General features: G+C 39.6%; 4 protein-coding genes across 4 annotated transcripts; 1 reads left to right on the top strand and 3 right to left on the bottom strand.

Annotated features, from left to right (window-relative positions):
- Positions 1 to 8,088: 8,088 nt before the first annotated feature.
- Positions 8,089 to 8,817, top strand: MELLADRAFT_103933 (uncharacterized protein; the record flags this gene model as incomplete). The annotated part of the gene is made up of 1 exon (XM_007406886.1): positions 8,089 to 8,817. One exon carries the CDS (start codon positions 8,089 to 8,091, stop codon positions 8,815 to 8,817), a length of 729 nt encoding a protein of 242 aa, XP_007406948.1.
- A 6,861-nt stretch (positions 8,818 to 15,678) lies between these two features.
- Positions 15,679 to 16,457, bottom strand: MELLADRAFT_103932 (uncharacterized protein; the record flags this gene model as incomplete). Its single annotated transcript, XM_007406813.1, has 4 exons — positions 15,679 to 15,788; positions 16,037 to 16,090; positions 16,190 to 16,315; positions 16,382 to 16,457. The coding sequence occupies 4 exons, from the start codon at positions 16,455 to 16,457 to the stop codon at positions 15,679 to 15,681; spliced, it is 366 nt and encodes a 121-aa protein (XP_007406875.1).
- A 1,777-nt stretch (positions 16,458 to 18,234) lies between these two features.
- MELLADRAFT_103931 (uncharacterized protein) lies at positions 18,235 to 19,114 on the bottom strand (the record flags this gene model as incomplete). The annotated part of the gene is made up of 3 exons (XM_007406812.1): positions 18,235 to 18,407; positions 18,704 to 18,757; positions 18,859 to 19,114. The coding sequence occupies 3 exons, from the start codon at positions 19,112 to 19,114 to the stop codon at positions 18,235 to 18,237; spliced, it is 483 nt and encodes a 160-aa protein (XP_007406874.1).
- Positions 19,115 to 21,326: 2,212 nt separating this feature from the next.
- MELLADRAFT_77071 (uncharacterized protein) lies at positions 21,327 to 24,949 on the bottom strand (the record flags this gene model as incomplete). Its single annotated transcript, XM_007406811.1, has 9 exons — positions 21,327 to 22,155; positions 22,267 to 22,722; positions 22,825 to 23,055; positions 23,198 to 23,816; positions 23,888 to 23,989; positions 24,080 to 24,192; positions 24,270 to 24,364; positions 24,440 to 24,539; positions 24,624 to 24,949. The coding sequence occupies 9 exons, from the start codon at positions 24,892 to 24,894 to the stop codon at positions 21,629 to 21,631; spliced, it is 2,514 nt and encodes an 837-aa protein (XP_007406873.1).
- Positions 24,950 to 26,852: the final 1,903 nt, after the last annotated feature.

Below are 26,852 nucleotides of genomic sequence, written 5' to 3'. Positions count from 1 at the left end.
AGTACTCACTGTTCATAGCTTCCTGATAGCTGCGAGGAAGTTGAGCTGCAAAACCGGCAGCCTTTGCGTGCAAAAGATCGATGTTGTGATCTTGTTGACAAACAGTTTTAGTGAATTGACAATCTTCAAGAGAATAAGTAATTGAAAGTGACTCGAAAAGGTGTCGTAACTCGTCATGATCAATGATAGCATCATCAGAAGTTAAGATGTGGTTTAATGAAGACTTCTCAAGAGTAGCTGGTGCGTCAACCGGAAGAATCTTACTCGTAGCCTTCTCATCCAACCACCTTGCATGCGCGGAGTCGATGAATTCATCTTTCACCGGATTCCAGAATCTCCAACCCTTACTTCCTTCAAGATACCCAACAAAACGACATTTAACAGCACGGTCATCTAATTTCTTACGTTTTTCAACAGGAATATGAACAAATGCCCAACTTCCAAAGATCCTAAGGTGATCAACTTGAGGTGAGAAGCCAAACATAAGCTCAATAGGAGTTTTTGATCCCATATTAGAATTCGGAGTCCTGTTATGAAGGTCTGTTGAAGTAATAATCGCAAACACCCAAAACTTCTTTGGAAGTCCTGAGTCTCGAAGAAGCACACACATTCCACCTTGAATAGTCCTATTTGCACGTTCAATGGATCCATTCTGTTCATGGAAATAAGGTAAGGAACTTTGAATTTTGATACCTTTGTCAGCGAAATAAGCCTTCAAAGAGTTGTTGATAAATTCGCCTCCACCATCCGTGCGCCAATTGATGACTTTCTTACCGGTGCGTTGTTCTGCTTCTGCGATAAAAATCTTTATCTGATTAGTTGCATCACTCTTAGATTTTAACAAATAGGTTCTCATGAAAGTAGAATAAACATCTCGAATCTCCAAAGAGTATTCAGAACCAGAGACAGTCTTGACAGGAAAAGGTCCACATAGGTCAGCTACAACAATCTGAAGAGGTGAGTCATAAGAGATTAAAGAAGGTCCTATGGTTGAAGTTTTCGTGGATTTAGAGATGGCGCAGTCTTCACAAGCTACAGTTTTTGTTAGCTTCTCAGGTAGTCCTACACAAGATTTTTCACAAACAAGCTTCAATAAAGTTTTGTCATTTACATGACCGAGACGGCGATGCCACAGCATAAAGTTGCCTAACACAGCTGAAGTCTCGACTGAATTTGATATGGCCTTCAAAATCCACTTTCTGCCGGACTTAATAGCTGTAAGAACTCTTGATTCATTCTTCCAGAGTTCAATACCTTTTGATGAGTTTCGAAAAGTAATTCCTTCTTCTTCCAATTGAATACCAGAAAGAAGAGAATGGCGCAAATTCTCACAAAAATAAACGTTATTGACTTCCAAAATTTCAAGTGAATTCATTGCATTACAAATTTTAACAGAGCCAACACCAGTGATGAAAGAAGAGGAATTGTTATTTGCCATCCTAACTGGTAATGGAGTAATGTTTTTGATAGAAGTGAAAAAGGAGCGGTCATTAAAAACGTGATGAGTGGCGCCAGTATCAAAAATGATAGTAGAGGGTGATATATCAGTGTCTAATTGCAAAACGATGATATGTCGAGATTCAACACACCCTGAAAAGTCGATGTCGGCGAACTGAGGTTCAACAGTTCTTGCATCTGAAGTAGAAGCAACAGGAGATGATCGTTTTTTATCCTTTGCTTTCAAAATGTGACAATCCGGCTTGAGATGACCGGCCTTCTTACAGTAATAGCACCTTAAGACCTTGGGTTTAGATGATTTGATAACTGAAGTACTGAGTCCATCCGCAACTGATATGTTGCCACGTCAATGAGCTACGTCGGCAGCTCCGATGGCTCTGACCATAGAAGAAGAGTTGACGATGGAACAAGGGTCGTTGATAATCATAGCTTCAAATGTATTGGTGACATCAGGGAAATCTTGAGGAACGCTGTTCAATAAAACCCCAGCAAAGACGTCGTCCGGTATAAACATCCCAGATCTCTCCAACTTTCGTCGTAAAGTCGAAGCTGAGTGAACATGAGCATCTACTGTCGTTGAAGAAGGATCGTATTTGATTGAAATGAATTGATCCAATAGGGACATTCGACCAGCAAATGTTTGACCGGAAAACTGACTTTTAAGCCAGGCGTAACGAGCTGATGGAACACTTGAATGCTCCTTGAGACGCATACTGATGTGCTTATCAACGGTCCAGTGAAATAAGCCGTTGATTCCTCGAGCTATGTCTTCTCTCCAGCCAGATACTAAAGGAATAGCAGCCGGATGTAAGTAGTCGATGCATCCGGTCATGGTCTCCAGATATTCCTGAATATCAGCATCCCATACGTCGAAGTTCGAACCGTCCGCGGTGAGTGAAACAAGACTTGCCAGTTTAACTTGGCAATTCTTTGTCCTGACGATCCAAGAATCAGTGTTTTCACTTCCAGTGATAGTAAACACATTGGTAATTGTCTGATGAACCATTTGAGGAGCGTTGGTAATGGACTGCTGGTTTAAAATCTGCTGCAAGTTCTGGGAATTATTGACTCCAGGAGCAGTTTGAGATTGATTCGTTCCAGCAACTTGGGTCTCCATTTCGGGATTCATCGATTCTGGATCAAGGGGTTCGATAGTCGTGGCGTAAGGGTTTGAAACGATAAGTTGATTGTCAGAGGAAGAAGTTTGATTGTCTAAAACGGTATTGTGTGAATTTGCGGATTCGAATGAAATATCTGAGTCGTCTGGTATGGTAAAGCTCATAACCTGTAGAGACAAAAGATGATGAAACACAATAAAACTAGTGAAACTAATCTTAGTGAAATCTACCAAAACAAATAGTTTGTGACAATTGCATGAAATGAAAATGTAATCTACCTAGTGAAACTAGTTGTTAGTGAAATCTACCGAAACAAATAGTTTGTGACAATAGAGAAAAGCAAAATAAGTTTTAGGAAGAAAACAGAACTATTTATGTGAAACGTGTTTCACCTAAGCACTAACAACAATGACGCAAACAAAGAAGAAAGAAACCAGCCCTGATCTAACAACCTAGATCTTCCACCTGGGCTAAACCGAGAATGGGTGAGATTAGCCTAGTCACCTACGGTGCCTAGCTGCTTCAGCCATAACAGGAAATACGCAGATATCAATAATATTTTCTTGGGAGTACAGATGACTGAGGTTTGTTTGATCAGGTCGCAAATTTATTGCCCAAGATGGTAATCTGCGTGCCGCATTCATCTGTTTGTGACATAATATTCTTCAGGACTTCATGGAACCCGATGTTTTTGATGACAGCCATTGAGGATGATTTTCAAGTGGTGTGGCATGTTATAGGTTTGCAATCTCTTCCCTCTTTGCAAGTTTCTTAAAAAAAGTTTTATCAGATTTTTGGGATCGGTCTAGAGATGATCAAATTGACACTGATAACATCCATGTAAGATTTCAAACCCTTTGCATCTTCTGATTCAAGCGGGGCGAACCAAAACTCACCAGTCCCTCACCCTCCCTCGTGAGAACGCGAGAGAGAGGACTCAGGAATGCGCCTACAGAGGTATCTGATGTAAATTCCGACGTTTTGTTGGCGGGTTTTGAGGGCACTAAACGACACATTCACAGCACCTACAGTAGTGCAAAATGTGCGTGACATTAAAGGCTTTCGTTTAAGCTAGCTTTCAACCTCATAGCACCAATACTTCCTGAGATAATGGGATGTAACGGTCAAAAAGAGCCTTAAAATCGAACGTCGGAATCAGGCCTTGGAGGCACGAAAAAAAATTGCGCCAATCGATTTTGCGCGAAAGTGAGGGGAGTTGAGGGGCTGGGAGTAGGCTCATTTGATAGCCCTAGTCCATGCGCATCTTTTGAAGTGCTCTGGACCTTGAGACAAGGAGTGGTGTGTTGTGTAGAGCCCAAAAACTGAAAAACAGGTTTCATCAGATACCTCTGTAGGCGCATTCCTGGGTCCTCGAGAGAGAGACTTCAGATTATAACCCTCAAAAAACCCTGGACGGCTTTGAAGCTTTCGTCGACATGCTCAAAACCGCTCCATTGACAACCCAACTTCTTCCAACAATCTGTACCACCGATGCTAACCTCCACTCCCCCTTGTGGAATCCGAGCCACAGTAAACTAAACGACAAAGACGCCGAAAAGTTGATTGACATGCTCACAGACTGGGGCCTTAGTCTGCGGTCTCCAAAAGGTATTCCAACCTTTGGAGTGAGATCAATGAACACCGAAGGAACCTCAATTGACCAAGTATGGGTCAACGAGGACTTCGACGACGCAACCATCACATGTTTCATAGACGAACAAGATATCACTAACCATCAATCAGACCACCAAGCACTCATCACCATCTTCTCCACAAGATTAGGCGATGAGACCATTTCCATTTCCCAATCCCGCGAAAGACGGAATTGGAATAAGGTAAATGCTGCTGACCTCAAAGGTGATCTAACATCCTCCCTTCCACAACTTTGCCCACTAGTAACACGAAACGAAATCGAAAACTTTGACGAATCACTACGAACCTCCATAATCAAAGCCTTAAACGAAAACTCACCCAAAAAAGCAGTGTACGGCAAGCACAAAGCTTGGTGGAGACCGGAGATCTTAGATCCGCTCCGCAAGGAGGCCTCACGACTTCGACGTTTATCAAAAAAGAACCGCACCGAAGAATCTCACAACGCCTACAAGAAAGCCCGTAACGCCTTCAACCATGCCATTGATAAGGCTAAGGAGAATTCTTGGAGACGATTCCTCTCCGGGGTTGATCACACCAACCTCTTCCAAGCCAAACGCATAGCATCAGGACGCAAAGCTTCTTCGTTAGTAAGTACCATCATCACAGAGGACGGAAAGACATGCTCTACCAACGAGGAAAAAGCGGAAGCGCTTTTCGCGGCCACATGTGTAGCTACTGCGCCGTGCCGACTGGACAACACGAACCACCTGGACTTCCCACTGGCTGACCAGGACCGACCTACAGAGGCAACAACTCCCCCATTTCTGTCAATAATCACACACGAGAACCTAGCATCAATAATCAACGACATACCACCCAAGAAAGCGCCTGGAGGAGATGGAATCCAAAACTGGGTTTGGAAGCTCATCTGGGACAAGGTGAAGTCACATGTTAAATTTCTTTTTCAATGCATTACCATTACTGGCATTGTTCCTCGAGCATGGAAAAGAGCAGTTACGGTGATGATCCCAAAGCCAGGAAAACCGGATTACACCCAGGCATCAGCCTATCGACCAATAGCGCTTCTTGTGACGCTAAGCAAGATTTACGAAAAACTACTCACCACTCATCTATCTGGCTACGCCGAGAAACTCAAGATGCTCCACGAAGGACACTACGGAGGACGCCCCGACAGGTCTAGTCAGGAGGCCCTGGTCCACTTGATCTCGTGGATCAAGATGGAATGGTCAAAGGGTAAGGTTGTAGGCGCTCTGTTCGCAGACGTAAAATCAGAATTTCCCTCAGTACATCATCCACGACTACTCGACACACTCGAAAAGAAAGGGATCAGCACGCAGACACTCAATGTCATCTACGATTTCCTAACCGCACGCTCGACAGTTCTCACATTCAATGGGTTTGAATCAAAACCCTTCACACTTAGCCATGGGCTACCGCAAGGCTCACCTCTCTCGCCACTTCTATACCTTCTCTACAACTCTTCGCTCCTGGAGATAACTGACAAGATTTCCACAGCGTCGGCTTTAGGCTTCATCGACGACGTGGTGCTGTTATTGTCAGCAAGAGACACACACCAACTCGGCTCTCAGATGAGAACCCTCTCATATCGACAGCAGCAATGGGCACGTGACCATGGCGCCATTTTCGACACGAAGAAGACCTTCTGGGTCCTCTTCAGCCTCCAACAACACGAAATAACCCCCACAATCGATTTCGCCGATAGGAAAAAAATCGAACCTTCATCCTCAGCCAAGTGGCTTGGGGTAAAGATAGACAACAAACTGACCTTCAAACAACAACGCCTTGACGTGATAGCCAAGGGGCGACAACGGGCAGGCTTCCTCGCTGGTCTGTCAAAGACAGGATGGGGCATTCCGCCCAAACTTCTCAAGATACTCATGACAACGACAATCCACGCGGCAACAGATTATGGCGCAATGGCCTGGCTTCCTATGGAGCCACCTGTGTTTCTTGTAGAGCAGCTTACGGTCATTGACAACATCTGTGCTCGAGCCGCTCTGGGCGCCCTCAACACCACTCCGACAGTCTTTCTACGACATGATCTCCACCTCACACCTCCCAAAGCTTGCCTTCAGAGCAAAGCACTGAATTTCATGGCGCGCTCATTAGCTAAGTCCACCTCACACCCCTACTTTCACCTTGTCCAACAAGCACAACACTCGACCCCGAAGAGTCACAAAGATCCTTTCCACTCATTCTTCCAACACCCACTCCATAGCAGATTTGAGGAGTTCGTTGTCCAACTCCCCGTTGATCCAGCTTCGACTCTGATCAAGCCACCAAACTATTCGACAGTTATCCAAGAAAACGAAGACACAGCAAAAATGAACATGCTTCAACTCAAGCCGTCCACACAGCACCTACTGATATTCTCGGACGGCTCGAGAATCCCAACAAAAACCACGGCTGCGGCCGCATGGTGCGCTAACACCAAATCTTTCAAATCTGAACATCTAGGTCCAGCAAGATCCCATGGCATCTACCAAGCGGAATACCGTGGAGTCCAATTAGGTCTTACGATGGCTCTTGAACAGGCAACACAGAATACGCGAAGAACTACCATAGTCCTCGACAACCAAGGCGTAGTGAAAGACCTGCAATCAAACTCCTCCTCAGTCTCATCCCTCGATAATCGACACAAAACCTTCAAAATTCTCAAATGTTTGCATCAAGGATTCCCGCAAATGCGCATCACAATACGCTGGTGCCCAGGACACAAAGGGATACCAGGAAACGAAGAAGCGGACAAGATCGCTAACTCATTAGCTAAAAAATCACTCCCAGATAACTTTACTAACACTCCCAACACAGCAGCTTTCATCTCGGCTATCAACGAATGGAGAACTGAACAAGCTGCTTTTTTCGACGACAAAGAAACAAAGCAATTAGGACATAAGCCCAACCCTAAGAAACACCTCGATGGACTCTCAAAGCTTCTGAAGCACGAGGTCGCCACCATAACGCAAATCAGATCAGGCCACGTACCACTTCGATCATACTTAAACCGCTTTGTACAAGCTACTGACACTTTATGTGACTGCCAAGCAGGCATAGAAAATGTTGAACATTTTCTTTTCATTTGTCAATCTCACGAACAATACCGGAACATACTCGAACACGCACTACATGAACATAAAGCTAAATTGGACAAGCACATCCTATCAAACCCCAACTGCTTTCAACTGATCGCCAACTATTGCAACTCCACATGGAGGTTTGCTAACCGATGGACCTGGGCGAAAGCCATGGACCAACCACTACCGTCGAACAGACACCAACCATCAGAGTAATTTGTTCCTTTTTAAACTCCTTATTCTGCCCCATACTTCATCGCCCTATGTTACCACGACAATACCATAAAACATGTATAATAGATGAAACAGCCAACAGCAACCCTTTCCCCTGACACAGCCAGAGGGGTTTTACAGGTGCTGGACATATTAAAGAGTGTTTGATAGCCTAACGGCTACAAAAACACTTAAAACAATGAAATAAAAAAAAAAAAAAAAAAAAAAAAAAGGTTGGCGGCGGACGAGCTGGCGACGGGCTTAAGGTACATAAGCAGCCCGCCGCGTGGCCCTCGCTGGGGCCGCACGCCGATTTCAACAGCGATCCTGAATATTGATCTTGTCGCAACCCTCTCTCGAGTTTGTCGAAAACAACATCGCGCCAGCCACCAAGTCGCCGCGTCGCTATCACGCTGATAGCTACACAAAGCATTTCTTACCTCGTGCGTCCAACGTCCTTTCCCCTAATCTTGAAACAACCATACACTGAGTCATGTTTCGCCATCGATTCAGAAGACCATCTCGACAATAAAGTCTAGATAGTGTCGAGCGATCGCCCTCCTTTCCTGACCTGTGGATTGACCAAAAGAATGAAAAATGAATACCACCCACCTGCTTCCCGAGGCACCTACGCCGAGGCGCAAAATTACAACATCACCATCGATCGTAATGAACTTGACCGCATGAAGTCGCAGTCCAGCTTGGACGATTATCTCCTCTACGCTGAGATACCACCCGATCGCATCGACGAGCTCAAGGTTGTGCTATCAAAACAACGTCTCAACAGTTTTTTTTATTTCATCTTCCCATCAATATTGAATGCCACTCAACTCGTCACAATGAACATCTCATGGGGCTTCGCGATTGACTTGATGGTCCATGCGCGGCGATATTACCAACACCTATTAGATGAAAAGTTACAGATAGATTATGCGGATCTTCCCGACAGCAGTGATCTGCAAAATGGGTCTACAAAACGAGTGAAGGACGAAGACCTCTCACCATTACCCCAAGGTGGCTATGCCGAGGCACAAAATTACAACATCGCCCTCGATAACGATGAATTTGACCGGCTCAAGGCGCACTGGAGCTTAGAGAACTATCTCCTTTTTGCCGGGATACCCGAGGATCATATACAGACGCTAAAGGCCATATTATTAGAAAACAATCTTCACAATTTTCACTATTTCCTATTCCCGGATATATTCAATGTCAAGGATCTCGTCAAATTGGGGATCTCATGGGGGTTTGCTATGAAGTTGATGTTCGCCCCGCGCCGATATTACAAACACCTCCTAGACGAGGAGTCACAGATATAATATGAAGATATTTCCAACGTTAGTAATATTGAAAATGGGTTCACAACCACATTGTAGTTGGCTTATGGTGGTAGATACACACATATTACAAACCCACGTAAAATGTTTTGCTCAGAGCTGCTTCCACTTGATTCATTTTGAACGATTTGATGATCAGAGTAAAGACCTTTTATGAACGCCTTCCCAAATGCTTTCATTGCAATGATTTTACAATGTGGGGGCAAACTTTGCTGGTAGCTTGTCCTTGAGTCAATCACAATCTCTTTTTTATTTGCATCTCGGATCACATATCATAGTTGTTTTAACGCGATATGTTACAATCCAAGAAGAGACCAAAATGAACCAATTCACTGTCGGAATACATATTTACCGAACCATCCTGGAGACAAAATCATATCTTCCAAAAAATCAAATTTCAATCTTTGTCAGATTGTGACAAATGAAGACAGACAATTATTGATGCCATATCTTGGGGCCACAAACCTCATCTGCTTGAGTGTGACAATCTTGAATTGAAGGTGCCATCACATTGTATGAATACAATGGCTGATGCTCTTCCTCCGTTCTTGTGACCTTAACAACAACAACCAGGAGGTTTTTTTGTTCATCATAAAACCTGAACAAGATCTTGGAGGAATATTTTCACTTTGGATCCTCATCATTATCTTTGACCACATGACAAGTTATCTTGATTTTGCATATTGAGGATATGTTGCAATCTGTGTTCAAAGAGCATCCGCTGGGTGCTCCTTTACATACATATATCAAGAATGAAGATATCTGACAAGAATAAGAATTATCAGACCTGGAATGGAATAAAACAGGTTTGGGAGCTTGAGGTGATCTGTGCTAAACTCGCAATGCGAGGGGTTAGCCAGAATTGGGGGGTAGAGCCCTAATTATAAGGCATACTAAAATGACATATAGTGGAAATAGTTATGTACATAAGCAATTGTTTCAAAGGCTTTAAAAAAGGTCCGCTATGGGGCGGCTTGAAAGTCATGACAAGATATGAGGGTGAGGTGGGTGGGCCAAAATTAGTATCCAATGATGTATATAAAAAATCTCAGATTGTGAGAATACCTTTCAGAGATATTTTAAAATCTTTGAGGAAGGATAATATGAAGTGGAAAGTCAGAGTTCAATAACTTACTATTTATAGAATCAATATGAGGGAAGTAAGTGTCCTGGTGAAAGTAAAGGTAGATTAAAAGAGATGCTTCCCAAAAATGGTAAACAGCACAGCAATGTGCTGTAACAACACGCGACTCAATGGCTGGCACATTGTTTGTGCTGGTGACATCACAGTAGCTCCTTACTGTATTCTTGTTTCCAGAAGCCGGCTCCCAGTGGGCATTAAAACATCTGAAGTCCAGTGTACTTGATCATATGCCTTCAGACCTTTGATTTTGCTTCAATCTGAAGCTGTATTCACAAGGCTCATTTGATCTGGGTAAGGACTGTGAATTGTCAGCCACATTCTTGTTAAAGAGGACAATCCACCCTCTACCCTTCCTATTCTCAGTCTATCACAGTTAGCCAGTGTGGCACACTCCTTCCCCTTCCTTTACATTTCCTGTCAACCCTGGCTCAGTTTTTGTTCTGGCAGGTTTACTGCACCTTCAACAAAGCAATCAACACACAATATGATGAAGAAATCCCTGATTAATATCCAAGCAAGTTTCAAGAGCAATTGACCTACTTGATATATCTTGCTCTTTATTTCTATCTCTAGCCTGTTGCTCATCATGCTGATGAGAGGATATTGTCTTTAGCACATCCATACCGTATATATCCATCAAAATCCAAGAACCAATGGCTGAAATAATTTCTGGGATGATATTTATGATGTGTTGAGCTGTTGATGACACAAAACAAAGAGATTCAAACACTGTTTGGCAAAGCATAAGTCTCTTGTTAGCCATGTTCAAACCTAACCTGGTTGACACAAAAACCTGGTTACCCAGTTGCTTTTCTGGTGGTAACTTTGTGTATCCATTGACAGTTCTTGACAGCTTCCAGCCAAAAAGTCCACCGGGTCAGGTTTGAATGCACCTATTATATATTTCTCAAGATAACGTGAATAATTGATCAAATCCTCTTACTCTTCCAGCAACTACAAGACCATCATGAAGCATAACTCCAAGTAATTTGAGCAGTCAATCTGCTTCTTGATGTGCCTGAAAAACAACACCTTGCACCCCCTGATCAGCCAAAAGTCATGGATGCTTGTCAATGTTGTAACTACACAAAATGAGGAGAAAAATCAGATTTCAACAAAGTTTGAGCTTATCTTTTCGCTCTTCCTTGTTCATATTCTCTTATCAACTTTGTACAAACAATGCAGATCAGTTATTAATAATATAACAATTTCATTATGATTAATTGCATTTGAGCTAAGCAAAAAAAATTGAGCTTGATCTTAGTGTCCATCTGTTGAGAGCATCCTGAGGCTATGTAAAACAGGTAGTGCTGTGATAGTATGAAATATAGTATATGCTGTAATTGTAGGATATCCTACACTGTGCTAACATGAGCCAGCTTGTGTATAGTCAATGCAAGTGATCCTACACTGGTCAAGTCATCTTGTTGTGGTATTGCATAGCTCACATACTGACAGTGTAAGGTATTTCACATTATTAGAGTATAGGATATGTCATGTTCTGACCACATTTAGTAACTTGCCTCATTATAATGTAGCATGACTCATGTGTTTGTGTTTGATGCTTTCAACAGATAGAGTTGGGTTATGAAATAGTGATCTCTTGATCAGTATTGTGTATTTTGGTTTCTAATTTGCCATGAAAGTCTATGGAGTCTTCCTTTTTTCCTGTTCACATAACAGTGATTTGCTATTATGATTTGATATTTGATTGTCTATGTTGCTATGCTTACACCTCTATTCTTTGTGTGTGTGTTAACTCTCAGCTATGTTTTCTCTTTTCCTATATAAACTACCTATGAGTCTCACTGGGTCTTGATTGTCATCTATTCAAAACCTTTCTTCTATATACATACAAGCTTCAATCTTACTTACAACATATTTCACTGCCAACAAAGATACCTTGGATCGTAAAATCCAAGGTATCTTCAGGTATACATTCCCTTGGACTGTGTGTCCAAGGAATTAATCCAAGGCTTTCTTTGCACTCAAAGATTGCCTTGGATCATTTACTCGGACATTGTGTCCGAGGATACCTTGGATTTTCCAATACAAGGCATCTTTGTTGGCGGTGTTTCTGTGTGACCATGATTGACTCACATCATGTACCAAGAGTATGAGCTAGTCCATGCTGTTGTAGTGTAGCATAACTGATGTATTGATCAGGTCATTTGGCTCACATAACGTCCACCTTGTGGTGATCTATTTATGGGATCAATCACAAAAATTAATCATTATTGAGTTTACCAAGTTGTTAGAAAACTTCAGTGTAGCAGGAAAATCAAAATGGGGGTTTTTAGATCAATTGAAGCTCTTATAGGCTTATGTGTGGTTATTGGGTTAAGATTATGTCATCATATTTCATATTCTTAAGATCATTATAGTTTACTTACAATCATATTACAAAAAGACAGAAAGCAAAAAGATGAGAAAAATTTGAAAATATAGGTATACAGGCTGGGAAACAGTTTTGAGGGTAGTAATATTAGGTTTATGGGGTTTGTGAGGTTGGAATATGAAAGAACAACATTATATTATACTGCACCAATTTTAATCTTGAAGGTTGATAAGGAGAAACAGAAGTTATTAGGAGAAAGGTACTTTTTTGAGGATGGTAAACAAGGGTTATACATCTAAATTACATATGTAAAGGTGGTAGTAGCAAGATTTAAGATTTCCAAGAGGATTTTCCCGGATTTTTAAGTTTATAGAAGATGATTTCATATTACATGAGCAAGAAAGAAGGAGTAGCAGCTGTGAAAAGTAGTGAAAATGGGTGAATTTTGTTGAAAATGAAGGTTTTCAGCTAATTACATATGTTAAATGACGTCAGATTGTGATGGTAGATAGCTCATTCAAAGCAGAAGAGTGGATTACAAAATTTACAAACTTTAAACCACTAGTAGCAGAGGTGTACAAAAAATATAAGGGAAATAAGAAATTGGTGTGAACTTTGAATTTACAGTCACAAGCATACATGTAACACCAAAAACCTTAATTTCACAGCTCAATAACTTGTTCATCACTCATCAGAAATACCTGATATGGCACCATTTATTGATCAGTATCACAAGCTCTACAAGATGCACTTTAGTAATCCAAAATTGGACCCCATCTGAAAAAAATTGTAATCTCAAAAATTGATTTACAGCTAGTTTACAAGGAAAAATCACCTGTATTCATCATAAGAAGTGCTGTACACATATAAATATGTCATTGATCACTTTTGGCTGTGTAAATTACATCATACATTAGTAACATGATCATTACATTGCATCATCATATGGTTTTTAGGGTTCTTTAGGCGGATTTGGCTGGTTTTTGAGGCTGTTGACTGTTGTAGGAGTTGTTACATGTGGATATAAGTACTCTCTGATGATTTTGGGATTGTTGTTCCCTTTTCTGCATCTTATACCTTTGTTGTAGTGTTATAAATCATCATTTATTTACTACATTTGTGCCAAGATCACTTAAATCCGCCCCTTCAAAGCAAGGAGAAATTTATTTGTGTGTGTTAAAGACTATAAGTCTCTTTGGGAATAATACTTCCAATAGTATTGCTAGTAATAAACATTGTTTGTGGACTTTTTGTGCTTAAAATCAGGAATAATACTCATAGAAGTATTGAGAACATTTCTCTGGTGCCTTTTATCTATTTCTCTGTTATCACAAAGTGGTCAGCAAGTGCCCTTGTGCTGGTTTCTTTGAAGAAGGCAGTTGTTGACATTCAATTGACACAAGAATACATGTTCTTGCTCCTAGATTATGCTTATAGCAGATTTCACCCAAATCTTTGCACATATATATATACAACATATTATTCTTCATGAGTCTTCTTTTCCCCATCAATGAAAAGAAGACTGTGAGTGAACTAATTTCTTTATTCTTCATTCTTGATCTTGTGACCTTCTAATCTGACCTATGTTATTTTCTTATAGTCTTAGTTGTTATCCTTATCAGACCCAAGATAAGACTCTGAACTTGTTTGTTCTTTTCAACTTAGACCGTATTCCAAGACTTTCTCAGCAGTCTTTAGGCAACTTCTACTATTCTCATGTAGTAGATTATCCCTTCTTAGGTGTTGTAAAGCTCTTGTTGAGCTTTAAATACTACAACATGAACTCTTTTCACACTGCAAATACATGGGCCACTATCCCATCACAATGTGGCAAGATATGTGAAGGCCATGTCAGCCGCCACATTGCAGTATGGCAGAGTTATTCCGACATGGCCACTACATGCCCCCATAAGTAAACTTATCAAAGTATCCCCAGCCCAAGTAGTCAAGGGAGGGACTTACAGCTAATGTTGTGGTTCTCAACTCACAACAGCAAGTTTTTTGGCCATTTTTTATTCTTGCCCATTATGAGGATTCCACACCTCATAAAATCTTGTTTCCAGCCACACACTTCCTTAACTTTTAAGACAACAAATTCTAGACCACTTTCATTATCTCTTCCATGATCATTAAATCATTCTCATTTTGCTGTTTTGCTTCCTTGTCCCTTTAAATGATCATGACATCATACCCATTGTCTCTGGTGTGTTTCCTTCTTCAAATTCATTATCTTGTACCTTGGTCTTACAACCTATGAATACATATAAGAATAAATGTGTTCCTTATGTTTATGTTTCTTTTTCTCATTCATTCTTATCTGTCGTTTCTTGTACCACTAGGTACTGTGTCTTTTCATCACTCTTGTGTTCTCCATTTACATCATTGAGAGCCACTCTTGTGATTCCAAAAGTCTGTCTTATTTTCATGTGTGGGACAAATTGTGTAATTCATTCTTATCTGTTGTTTCTTGTACCACTCTCTCCCCATGCTGGTTTCAGATGTTCATTGTGGATAGATTTGCTACTATTGCAATTCTTGAACACTGTGTTTTTGGAGGCATCTGCACGCCTTATGAGCCCTGCATTCAATTAGGTGTTCCAGTTACAACTTCTTACAACTCTTCTGAGTGAGCTCAATGATTACAATGGATTCTAAAAAACACACAAAGGCATCTACATGGCTCAAATGAAGATCCTTGCCAATCAAGATTTGATGAGGTGTTGAACCCTCATAAAGAGTGATAAAGCAAAAAAGGCTGAAAATTGTGCTGTTGTGAGTTAAAAAGGGGAACTTTAGCTGTAAGCCCCTCCCTTGCCTACTTGTGTGTGGGGGGGGACTTTGATAAGTTTACCTTATAAGGAGGTGTTTAGGATATGTATTGTTCACATTAAAATTGCCCTGTGGTGTAGACAGCTATGTACTCCATTGTAATTTTCAGGATCACTTTTATCAGAGACCTAGGAACCCAACATCTTTCACCATCTGTTTCAAATAATCAAGTTTGTGCAGTTGAAAGACAAAGTTCAAAAAGTAGACATGGGACCTCAGGACAAGGTGGACAGGGGCAGAGCATTACCAAGACCACTACAAAGAGAGACTAGATCCAGATTTTTGGTAATCATCTTGAACCAGGAGTCATCTCCCTCTTGACTTTCATTCAATGATTTCCACCTAGACAAAAAGAAAGAGGTATCTCTCTCCCTATGCACAAGAAGAGCTAAGGAGTGTTCCAAAGTCATAAGGCCCCTGTGAAACAATGAAGAGAACAACCCCCATGCCAAGTTTTTTAGCTAATCGTTCATGTATTAGTGAGGCTACATAATCCAATCAGCTGCACAAACAGGCGATGACATCATGGTTTTTAATGAAACAATATCAATTGAATCTTGGGTTGATCTTCATTAGAAACCTCCAATGTGATCTCTTTACCACAGAATTTAATCTTTTCATCATCCACTTCAGCTGATGGAACTGGAATTGCGGTAGGAGAGAAAATGTTATCAACAGGTATGCTAAAAGTCTAAAGAGAAACTGCTATTGAGAAAATAAAGGATGCTATAAGTCACACAGCTAGAAGTAGAATGAATGCTATCTTATGTAGCTGCCACCCTTGAAAGTTCTTTTGCTTCATTTTGAGCTTTACATGGCGGAACAATGGGTTTCCGCAATCTTTATTCATGAAAAAAATAATTTGATGCTTCCCAAAAAAATTCACTTACAAGGATTAAATTGTCTCCTTTCCCAGCGACCCCAGTTTACTATTTCTAAAAAATCTGTTGAGTAAATCAATCATCAATTGTGCTCTGGACAGCATGTGAACTGGTAATGAAAATTGCAAGATTGAAAATGTTTATAATAGGTTATGAACTCACCTTCCTTGTCGATCGACGAACCGTCTTCTGGCAAATAGATTACAGGTTCGTCTACAAGAAGAGCAGCAACTTCACTCGATTTCTTGGCCCGTATGTGCCGCAGGAAACTATTCACAACCGTTGTTGCTGTTCTGAATTGGTTCAGCATAATCTTCCCCATAACAAAACCCTTGGCCGGATATTAGAACTCACCCTCTTCCACCGATGCCAATGTACACATAAATAATAGTGAAAGTATCACTGCATTCATAAGGATTTTGTTCCGCATTTTGATCAGATCAGACTGAGGATGATGCTTGTGGTGATCTTGATCGATAACACTTGGAAAATAAGCTGATGGAGTACAATAATTGATGATCGCAACAAGGTCAGTCGATGTTTTATACCTGCTCTAAAAATCTATCAACAATTCTTGTAGTTTGATTATCTACCACCCTGGTCAATAAGGACAAAATGATCTTTCATGTCTTGCTCTTATTTCCAAATCTGGATCGAGTTGTAAATCATGTAGAGAGCATAAAATTGTTCCAAGCTTTGGCCAAAGATAAAGATGATTGATAAGGCTATGTACACTTTTCAAACATGGCTCATCTATAATGCCTGGACGACTGCGATTATCCCAACGATAGGAAAAAAGATACAACTTTGTGACTCAATACAAGATCCCATCTCTTTGTGAAATTGTTATCTGAAGAGAGGTCATATGCTTGCAATTCATTGACAATGGAGATGATCGCATACATAAATCTCAAACCCTATTTACCTATCACTAATCTTATAGATAACTGACTCAGTCCAGAACAAATCGGAAATCCTGTAAAAATGATCCAAACCACCTGGATGGAAAAAAAGTCACTTATCTTCAGTTAAGAGTATTCAGTGACTCTTTCTCTCTCATATCTACATGCATGTAGCATTTTTTGATTTCAAATCCATTCAAAAAATCAATGCTTGCAAATATAAAAGAAAGCAAATGAAACATCTCATGTCAGTCAGAGAATTTGTAGGATACTCAAACTTCCCCCTTATCTTAGAATTTATCACTAGATTAAATATTTGTATAGCCGTCAATTTTTTTTGAAATTGGCTGTCATAATCTACGCCTTCAAATTTGAAAACATGATCAATTATATTGGAGTATAATTTGTCCATTTAGCTACTTGAGTTTTTTCTATCAACAATGATAGTAAAGGATCTGCTTGACATCAAAGAGTGAACTCTTATCAGGTAGATTCCACTGATTTTTCTATAGATGCTTGATAGTTGACCTTTGTGACCATTTGATATTTTCGCTTTGATGCAATAATCACAAGTCCTCAAGGTTTTGGGTTGGCCTGTTGACTTATTCCCATCAGCTGAGCCAGATTTATTGAGATTTGATTTTGCAAAGAAGCAGTGATTGGGACTAGCCTTTACCAGCTATATATGGAACTCACTCTTTCCCCAATTTTTAATCATTTTCAAGGGAAAGGGCTATTTATCAAATAGTCAACAATTTTGACATGCAATACCCATGACATGGCCACACTGAGTGGTTCACTCTTGGAAAAAACTCAACTTGATGGTGAGTTTTTGTACAACAGTTTTGAAATTGCCTCTTTTCTGAGTAAATGATTGGGGCAAAAGAGTGTGTAAATCATCATGTATGGTTTACTGGTGAGGTTTGGAACTCGTAGCTTGCCCAGGAGACAGTCAAGAATTTAGTGTAAGAAATACTGAAACCTGAAAGAAATTAAATTCAATCAAGCTTGATGTGAGATAATCATAACACTGCAATGTAATGCATATGAGGGGAAACATTTATGAAGTCAGGAAAATGGTCTTCGATCAAATAAAGAATATGATGAAATCATCAGACAAGGGAAACAATGATGTATCCTGATTGGATTGTACATGAAGGCTATAGTGAAATCTGTGTGAACTTTTCCAAATCAATCTTTTTCTCTCTTTCCACTTCCATGTTCCATCTATGTGTTACTTTCATTGCTTTTCAAAGACTCCATCATTTCAGTGGCCAAACTATTGTTCTACCCTGACTTATGTGGTTACCAGGACGATTCTCTTGAAGCGCCAGGCTTGGGTGCCCAATCTGAATCTTCAGGTATGTCATTAAAACATATTTTGAAAAGTTTCATTTGCTCTTTCTCAAAAAGAAGGTCAAAGTGATTGCAAGAAATCCCAAACTGATCCTTATCATCGTCATCTTTAAATACTTGAACTGTTGTGAGAGACAGAATGTCATCAACAAATCAACAAATATGGTATGAATCAAAACCATAACTTCGGGAGAATGTGCAAAGAAAATCAACAGAGATATGAAAGCTGCATTGACATCAATCACAGCTGAAGCCCTTCTCAGATATGAGTATGAGATAGATTCATGGCTTTGCAGTCTCAACCAGATACGAGTGAAGTTTGGGGATCTGATTTGGCAACACAACATTTTTCTACAGCTTTGATCATTTGCACAAAGAAGATAATTCCAAGGGAAATTCTCAAAGACTTGTGACTCACAACCAGGAAATTTTTTGCCTGCCCAATCCCCATTGGCTACCTTTTCAAGAAATTCTAGTGGTCGAGTCAATTTGTCAGTCATGAAGAGTTTGAGGGAATGCTCATAGGAAGCTTCAAGGATGTAATATGAACACTGTTTGTAATTGAGTAGTTACCTTTGTGATCTATAATTTTCTCAGGTTCTGCCAATGCCACAGGCAACGATTGACCTGTAACCTTCTTTATGGCTTCATTTATTGGAACTTCGGTAGTACCTTTGTGTGTTGAAACTTCCACTATAAAATTTATACCTTGTGGCAATGTTATTTGAGTTCCATGTGGGATGAGATCACCAACCTTTGTGTCTTTTGCGCTGATGAGTTCTGAAATTTTTTGGCCGATAGCTACTGCCTCATCAAAAGGGTCTAACATACCATTGGGTCAGTACAATTTTCATCGCAAAACTTCCAAGCGCACAACAAAACTCACTCGCCGATGAAAAGGTGAAAATGAATGAAAAGATGACCATAGTTGAAAAAAAGTTTTTGAACATTCTGATTTAAGTGCAATGAGGATGATCTGTTGTACTTGGCGTGATTTAGATGGACAACACTTGGGACACAAGCTGATGATGAACAATGTAGGTGTGAACAATGTAGGTGTGAACAAACAAGGGGCCTCTTATATATATATTGATATCCTTATCAGTGAATTTATTCTTCACCCCAAAATCATGGTCAAAATGTCTGACTCTCATCGGCCATTCGGATCATGTCGGAAATCAGATATTGTGCACAGCTTTATTCGAAAAAAAAAACTTTGAAGCTGCGGATGATTTATGTTGATTCAATTTTGACGATGTTTTGAAGTTGATTCGCCAAAAAAAACTCTCTGCGGGGCTCATTGATATTTTTGTAACGGCTTCATTGCTCAAACTGCATAGCCTTGGAGATCTATTGATGTAAGTGTAAACATCCTTTTTGATATGAAGATGTTTTGAAGTTGATTTGCAAAAAATAGCTTCTCTGCGAGGCTCATTCATATCTTTTCAGCGGTTTGATTGATCAAACTGCATGGCCCTCGAGGTCTGTTGATGTAACTCACAGTCAGAAGTTCATCATATCAGATATTATACACAGCTTTTTTAATAAAATTGGATGATGTTGGTTTGAAATTGATTAAAAAAACCCTCTCTGCGCGGGGACCATTCATATCTTTGCGACAGCTTCCACGATAAAAATATGCAACTTGAAGTCTTGTTAAATGCCACTCGCCATCAGATGTTCATTCATCAATGAGTTATTTGCGGTATTTTGACTGGCTGCCCTTGCACCACCGATCGGGAATGATGTGCAACTTGTGTGGCGTGTGTTGATTTGAGCAGATCCCTGAAAATTGAATTGATTGAGAACAGTGATCGAGAACAAAGATAAATTCATAACCTCAAACCTGTTTATATCTTTATTCATGAATTATGCTACCCAAAGGCACGACGGTAAATACCATCAGTTTCCACAAGACGCACAGCAATATCCGGATAGGGGAAGTCGCGTGATATCTCTATACTGAGGGATCCTGTAAGTTGGACGCATTTTATCAGGGTGCTCAAGAGCATTCCCAGCCGTGCCCTAAACCTGCGCCGTCCAGATTGTTCGCACAGAGAGTCAAAGAAGTGTTGGTGGTACAAAAAATTGGACAATCCACAGCCGCACTTCCCTACAGTACAGCTTGTAAGCATATTCTGACATCAATTTCATGTCTATGAATCTGATGACGATGATCAGACTGAAGTCCATATTGCCACCCATGATATGTAGATAGATACATTGGCTATGAAAATCCAACTATTTTCTTGAGGCCATGGAATGGTCAGCAGAAGTTGAGCCGGTAGATGATCAACATGCATCATTCAGGAAAAGATTTCAAAGTCTCTATCACTCACCAGATAGTTGGTCAAGAAAGTTTCAAAATCAGCTTGACATGTTGATCCCTACTGTAGCATCAAAGTGAGGCAGTCACTGAGTGAACAGCTGGTAATAAGCTATACTGGCTCAAGAATGTTGGACATAAGAGCCTTTTAGTACAATGGCCACATTTTGCCCTTCCAGGCTTGTGACGTGCACTATGTTTTGCTACCACACTCTCATCTACACCCATAATGATACAAGAAGCAAGTGAGCCTAGAATTTGAAAGATAAAATCAATCAAACGTAAGCATAAATAGCTTGAAAAGATCAGAAAGTTGATTAAGATATACTACCACAAGCCATGATATGAAGGTGTTCTGCTTGGATCCATTCAGATTGGTTTGGATGGGCTGTGCTGGGCTGTGTGAGTGATCTTTAACCTCAACACAAGACAATCCCACACTTCATTTTTTTCTTCTCAATGTTCAACAAATGGTAATAATTCACAAAGCTTTCATTCAAAAAAAAATCCATCTGATGTTTCAAAAAGCAAGCAAAAGTTAAACCCAAGCAAACATATTGATATTGATCAAGCATTAAAAGAACAACTAAACCAACTACCTAAATGTTCCATGTATGTAGACTCAATTATATATAATGTATCAACAAATCATTCTCCTAAAGAAAAACAAAGGTAATCTAAACTAAACTTTTCAATTTTCATTTTTTATCATCTTCAAGTAATCAAACTTCAATCCAATTCCAAAAAATTCATTCTTAAACTTTTTCACAAATCCAAATCCAAATCCAAATCCAAAAGTTTTTACAAGTATTTTCTTTTTTTGTTTGTTTGAAAAAACGTAAAAATTCATTTTTAATTTTCAAAACCAATCATTCAAAACTTCATTCATCATTTACTTTTTTTTGTTTCCATATTGTAAATCAATAAATCAAACGTCAATAAATCAAACATCAAAAAATCAAAACAAAAAACCGTTTTTCCAAATCCAAACTCCAAAATCCAATTGTTTATGTTTCCTTACTCAACCATCCTCACTACACCTTCTTCATGTCCATTCCCATCAATCCGATCGCCACCCCCATGCCTATTCCCATCAATCCCATTCCCATTATTGCCATCAATCCCAACCTCTCTAAGTTTCCAAACCCCAGACCCCTTAAAAGCAATCTCATTCAACTTCTTCTCAATCAACACTTTCGACAACTTAATCGAATAATCCAGGACGAAACTCAATCTAATCTCTTCGACCAACAAAGGTTTCGATTTCCTATTCCCATTGACAATCGATTTCAATCTCATTAAATGTTCATTCGGAAAGACTTTCATAGGTTTAGGATTCATTTCTTTGGTAATAGTTGTGGTTGTGGTTGTAGATGATAATGGTGTTGGGATTTGGTTTGGGTTCGCATTCACACTCGTTCCTAGTGGTGATTTAATTGGTTTGCTTGAGAGATTTGAATTCATTGGTTTCGAATTCATGTTTGGTTTTTTGATAGTTTGGGATTTGGTGAGATGAGTAAACGGGTTTAATCCGATTCTAGCGTCTACAAAAAATCCAAAAAATACAAATCATACCCCCACCCCAAAAAAGTGATCAATCAATCAAGAGTTTCCGAAAGAGATTCATTCAAAACTTGATAAAATGATTAACTTACCATTAATAAATTGGATTCTAAAAGGTTCAAACATAGGTACATCCACTTCACCTAACCTTTTCTCCCACATAGGACCTTTAACCACAGGCACCAAAGGACCCACAATCTTTCTTCTCTTCACCGCCCCATTAGTCGCCGTAGCCGTGGCCGTACTCTTACTCTTACTCTTTCCAATCTCTTCAATTCCTTCCATCACTTGGTTTTCCAACTCGGTATAATCCAATTCAACTTCATCATCTCCAACTAACCATCCATCTTCATCTGATTCATCTAATCCTCCATTCTCTAAATCTGATTCTTCTCCATTCTTACCAAGATCAGACCCTTCTAAATCTTCTCCTTCTAAATCATCTTCTACCCAATCTGCTTCACTATCATAATCATAATCTAACAAACAACTATCTCTTCCAAACGGTTTACGTGGTTTTACTAATCTTGAAGTTTTAGACCAAGTACCTATTCACAACCAACCAAAATTCGAGTCAATCAATTCAATTCAATTTCGAGTTCGATGATTTTGAAATCCAATAGAATTTCATCAAAAAATCTTTAACATACCAATATAACCTGGTCTAACATCTTCATGAAACACTAAATGTTTCAAAGGCACCATCGATCTATTCTTCAACATCCTTCTATACTTTCTTGTACCTTCAATACTACCTGACATCTCATTCTCGGCTAATCCATTCACAATCTCTCGAATCGGAATCAGTTTATTAGCTTTGATTTGACTTGGAATCGGTTTATGTTCGGATGAGATGGATGAAATGAAATCTTCTAAACAACCTATAATCAACCGCAACGAAAAAAAGTACATGCGTGTTCTTAGTTTGGCTTTTTGGTTCTTTTAGTTTCCTTTGACGTATAGGTTTACTGGTTCTAGAAAATTCAGATCTGATGGGTCTGAGTGGGTTGGTGTGTGACTTACGTTGTAAGGTTAAATGAGGGATTGGTATGATCTCATGATTCTCTTGAACTCTTTGAAACCGATTCGGTGGTGCAAGATCCACATTAGCCTTTGCATTAAAAGGTTTAAAAACCCGTTGAAAATCACTCAATTTGCCCTTACTACTACCACTACTACTATTACCAATAATAGGTAGAGAAGATTGAACCGATCGGTTTCTTGAATCTGTAGCTGATAAACTCGTCGAGGCTTGTTTCTTATCAACTAATTTCAATGTACTTGTACTAGCACTCGATTGAAGGTCTGGGTTTGATTGGGTTGGGTTGGCTTTCGATATCCATCCAGACATCAAGTTTCCCATCTTCTTCTTTGCTTGTTCTTCAGCAACTTTAGCTTCTTCTTTTTCTCGTTTCTTTTGATCTCTTACGATTCTTGCCATCTCTTTCTCACTCGTGACTTTATCCATTTCGGCTTTTTCTGGGATTCCTTTCACATTTAGATGTTCGGGTGGTAGGCTTGGGTTGGGTTTGGTCGTCGGTTTAGGTTTTCGTTTTTGATGATACGATTGAAGTTTTTTTAAAATCGATTCTTGTTCGGTTTGATTCAAGTTACATAAATAATTGAGGATTTGAGGTTTGATCTAAAGATTCATGATTTGTAATAAGTATCATCAAAAAAACTTTGAAACGTCTATTGATGATTCAGACGAACCAATTGTCTTTCTTCCCATCGTTTTTCATACTTTTCTCTTAATTCAAACGGTATAACTTTTTGACGATCATTCGATTCCCATCTCCAAATCTCAAATCGATTCTAAAAAACAATTCGAAATTCCCAATACATCAGTCCAATAAGACCTACTCAAACTTGATCAAGATTGAAGAAGAAGAAAAGTTCAATTACTTGTAAAACTTCATCAGATAACCAGTTTAGTTCAGATGAGTTTTCGAGTCCATAATTCGTCCATTTAGCTACTTGAGGAATGGATGATTCTAATAAAGACAATGGTAAAGGATCTACGGTTTTCCCCCAAAAGTCTAATCAATCAACTTGTCCAAAAGATTCAAAGGAATGGATCGTTCGAAAAACTCACCGAATTTCTTACTAGTTTCATCATCTTCATCAAGTATAGATTGTGGTAAAAGTTTAGAATGTAAATACTTAGACAACTGAACCAACGGTTTGTCTCTATTCTCAAAGTTTGGGTTAAAACACATCAGTCTTTTGGGTAGTTTAGGTAACCAAATGAAGCAAAGGTCTTACGATTCGTGTACTAGAGATGAAATCAAATCCAATTGATGTGTAGTAAATTCCTTTAAGACTGAATCGCGTGACTGTAATTCTTCTGTAAAGGAAATCAAATCTGACACGTGATTTTCAAAAGATATCAACCGATTAGAATTCAAAGAAATTGCATATATCTATTGAAGAGAAAAGTCAAGTATACCTTTTTTGATAGAGAGACTAACATCTGATAATTCTAATGGTTTTTGATTGATTGAAAAAGTAGATTTTGATTTATCAAATTTGATTAAAGATGCTGATGATGATGATTTGTTGGTTGATTGAGTTTTGAGCTTCTTTGGGGTTGGTTGAGTTGATGGATGGGATTGAGGTTGGATTGGTTTTGGTGATGAGGATGATGATGATGAAGCAGTTGAGGAAGATGAAGTTGGTTGAGAAGTGATTGGTTTTGTGTTTTGATGTTCAGTTGACATTCTTTTGATTTCTTTTTGTTTTGCTGAGCTGATGAGATTGATATTTGTGATGGTGATGGTCAGTAGTCTTCGTGTTCTGGTTCTGATTTGATTTGATTTGATTTTCAATTTCACTTCTGCACAGTCACTGCGCATTCACCTTCAACTTTCACTTCTCGATCAAAACCATTCAACAACGGACACCTGGCCACAACAATCAGGCTAAAAATTGAATTGAACACCAATGCTAATTTGATCTCTATCAAGAAGATTGAAGACCTAGCTTTAGCTTGCGTGTGAGGAAAAATAAGAAAGATATCTGATTCTTCATCAATTGCTCGAATTCCTTTCAATCTTCAAATCTCTTCTCCCTCAAGTTTTGAAGTTTGGTCAATAGTCTTATTGGAAGGTAGGTTTTTAGCAAGAATATACCATCATCACACATGAAAAACCCATGGTTCTGAAGTAATATTCAAGTAAATCATTCAAGGGAATTAATTGGACAGATACCGATGAAGTCGAGGGGTGAGTTTTGGGTTGCAGATGGCAAAAACTGACCGGCTCAGCATAAACACTCAAATATTAGCAAGGAAGGTTTGAAACAGATTTATCATTTCAGGGAGTGTCGGTTGAAGGTTTTGAAGGTCTATGATCTGTCAAGTCCATTTCCTCGGCTATCATCGTTTCTCATTCTCATCTTCATAACATCTCATCGCCTTTGAAACCCAATTCTCAACAAAAGCCTAACACGCAGCCATATCTTGAGTCGCACAAAGCCAAGAGGCCAAGAAATGAATCGTATTCAATCGAAGCGAATCACAAGCTTTCCAACATTGGACAAAACAAAATGGGCTTGCTTACATCTACCACTTGATGTTTCACTAGCAAACACTGATGCGCAATTGAAGCCATCGATCTCATATCATGCTTGATAACGCAACTTTTCATTTTCGGGAAGCATTCGGGCAGCTGGTCGTGACCCGAGTCGGTCGGTAATATCTTCATGCTGAAATGCGCGTTCGCACTTTCGCCCTACACTCATCGGTCCGGGATGACAGCCGCACCACCCATGCACTGGAATGGATGTCGCGTTCTATAATAGGAGCCAGCGAGGACTTCCATTGGTCATATATTCAACCAAATCAATCAACTTGATCTGATTGATATGAAGCTACACATCACACTGCATCTGGCCTGACGAGCCCTACGTGACCATACCCTCTATTGCGAAGATGATCAGCTTTTGTTGAATGTAAATTGTTGGATCATAAATCTAATGTAAATGAAAAGAATCCCATTTTTCATGTCTTTGAGCAAAGTAACCGAGTTGACTTGGTTGAGATGAAACTACACATCACACTACCTATGACCTCGCAAGACCCCCTTCTCCAACTTCTCCACGCTGAAGATGATGAGCGTTCTTTGAGTGTAACTTGCGCAATCGATTAACTTATAGAGATGCTAGTTTGAAAAATATCTCTTCTTGATTTCGAGATCAAATGTTATGAATGATGCTATGGAATGTAAACAAACTTTGATGCGGATCTCATTCACTCAAGTCTAGCGTCTCTATCAAGTTTGAAGATCGCGTGGAGTACTGCCCTGAGCTTTCGGATCGCAATCACTCTGCAACATACATGATAGCTGAACAGACTGTCTCTAAGAGTTTTGTCCTTGAGTCTTGCTTAGAATCGGAAAATGATCTGAACGATGTCTTTGTAGAAATCTAATCATAACAGTCTACATCAACTGCACCGTTTATAAAACCTTTGGTCTCAGAGCTCACTGACGGTAAACTAAGATACGCGATGAACAGACTTGCAACATGAAGGTCACAGGCACATCGCGCGTCTTGAAACCCAATTATTCGAATCGTCTCATGAGAATAGCCCAAGCCTTTGACGATTGTGACACGTTGATCGTGTGATGGACATCATTTTGAGAAGATGTGTCTTCCGGACAACATATGCTTTGAAATT

The sequence above is a fragment of the Melampsora larici-populina genome (genome assembly GCF_000204055.1).
Source record: "Melampsora larici-populina 98AG31 unplaced genomic scaffold MELLAscaffold_7, whole genome shotgun sequence".
NCBI classification, from domain to species: domain Eukaryota; kingdom Fungi; phylum Basidiomycota; class Pucciniomycetes; order Pucciniales; family Melampsoraceae; genus Melampsora; species Melampsora laricis-populina.
The sequence above is the reverse complement of the archived record's forward strand: the minus strand, read 5'-3'. Positions and strand labels throughout refer to the sequence as shown.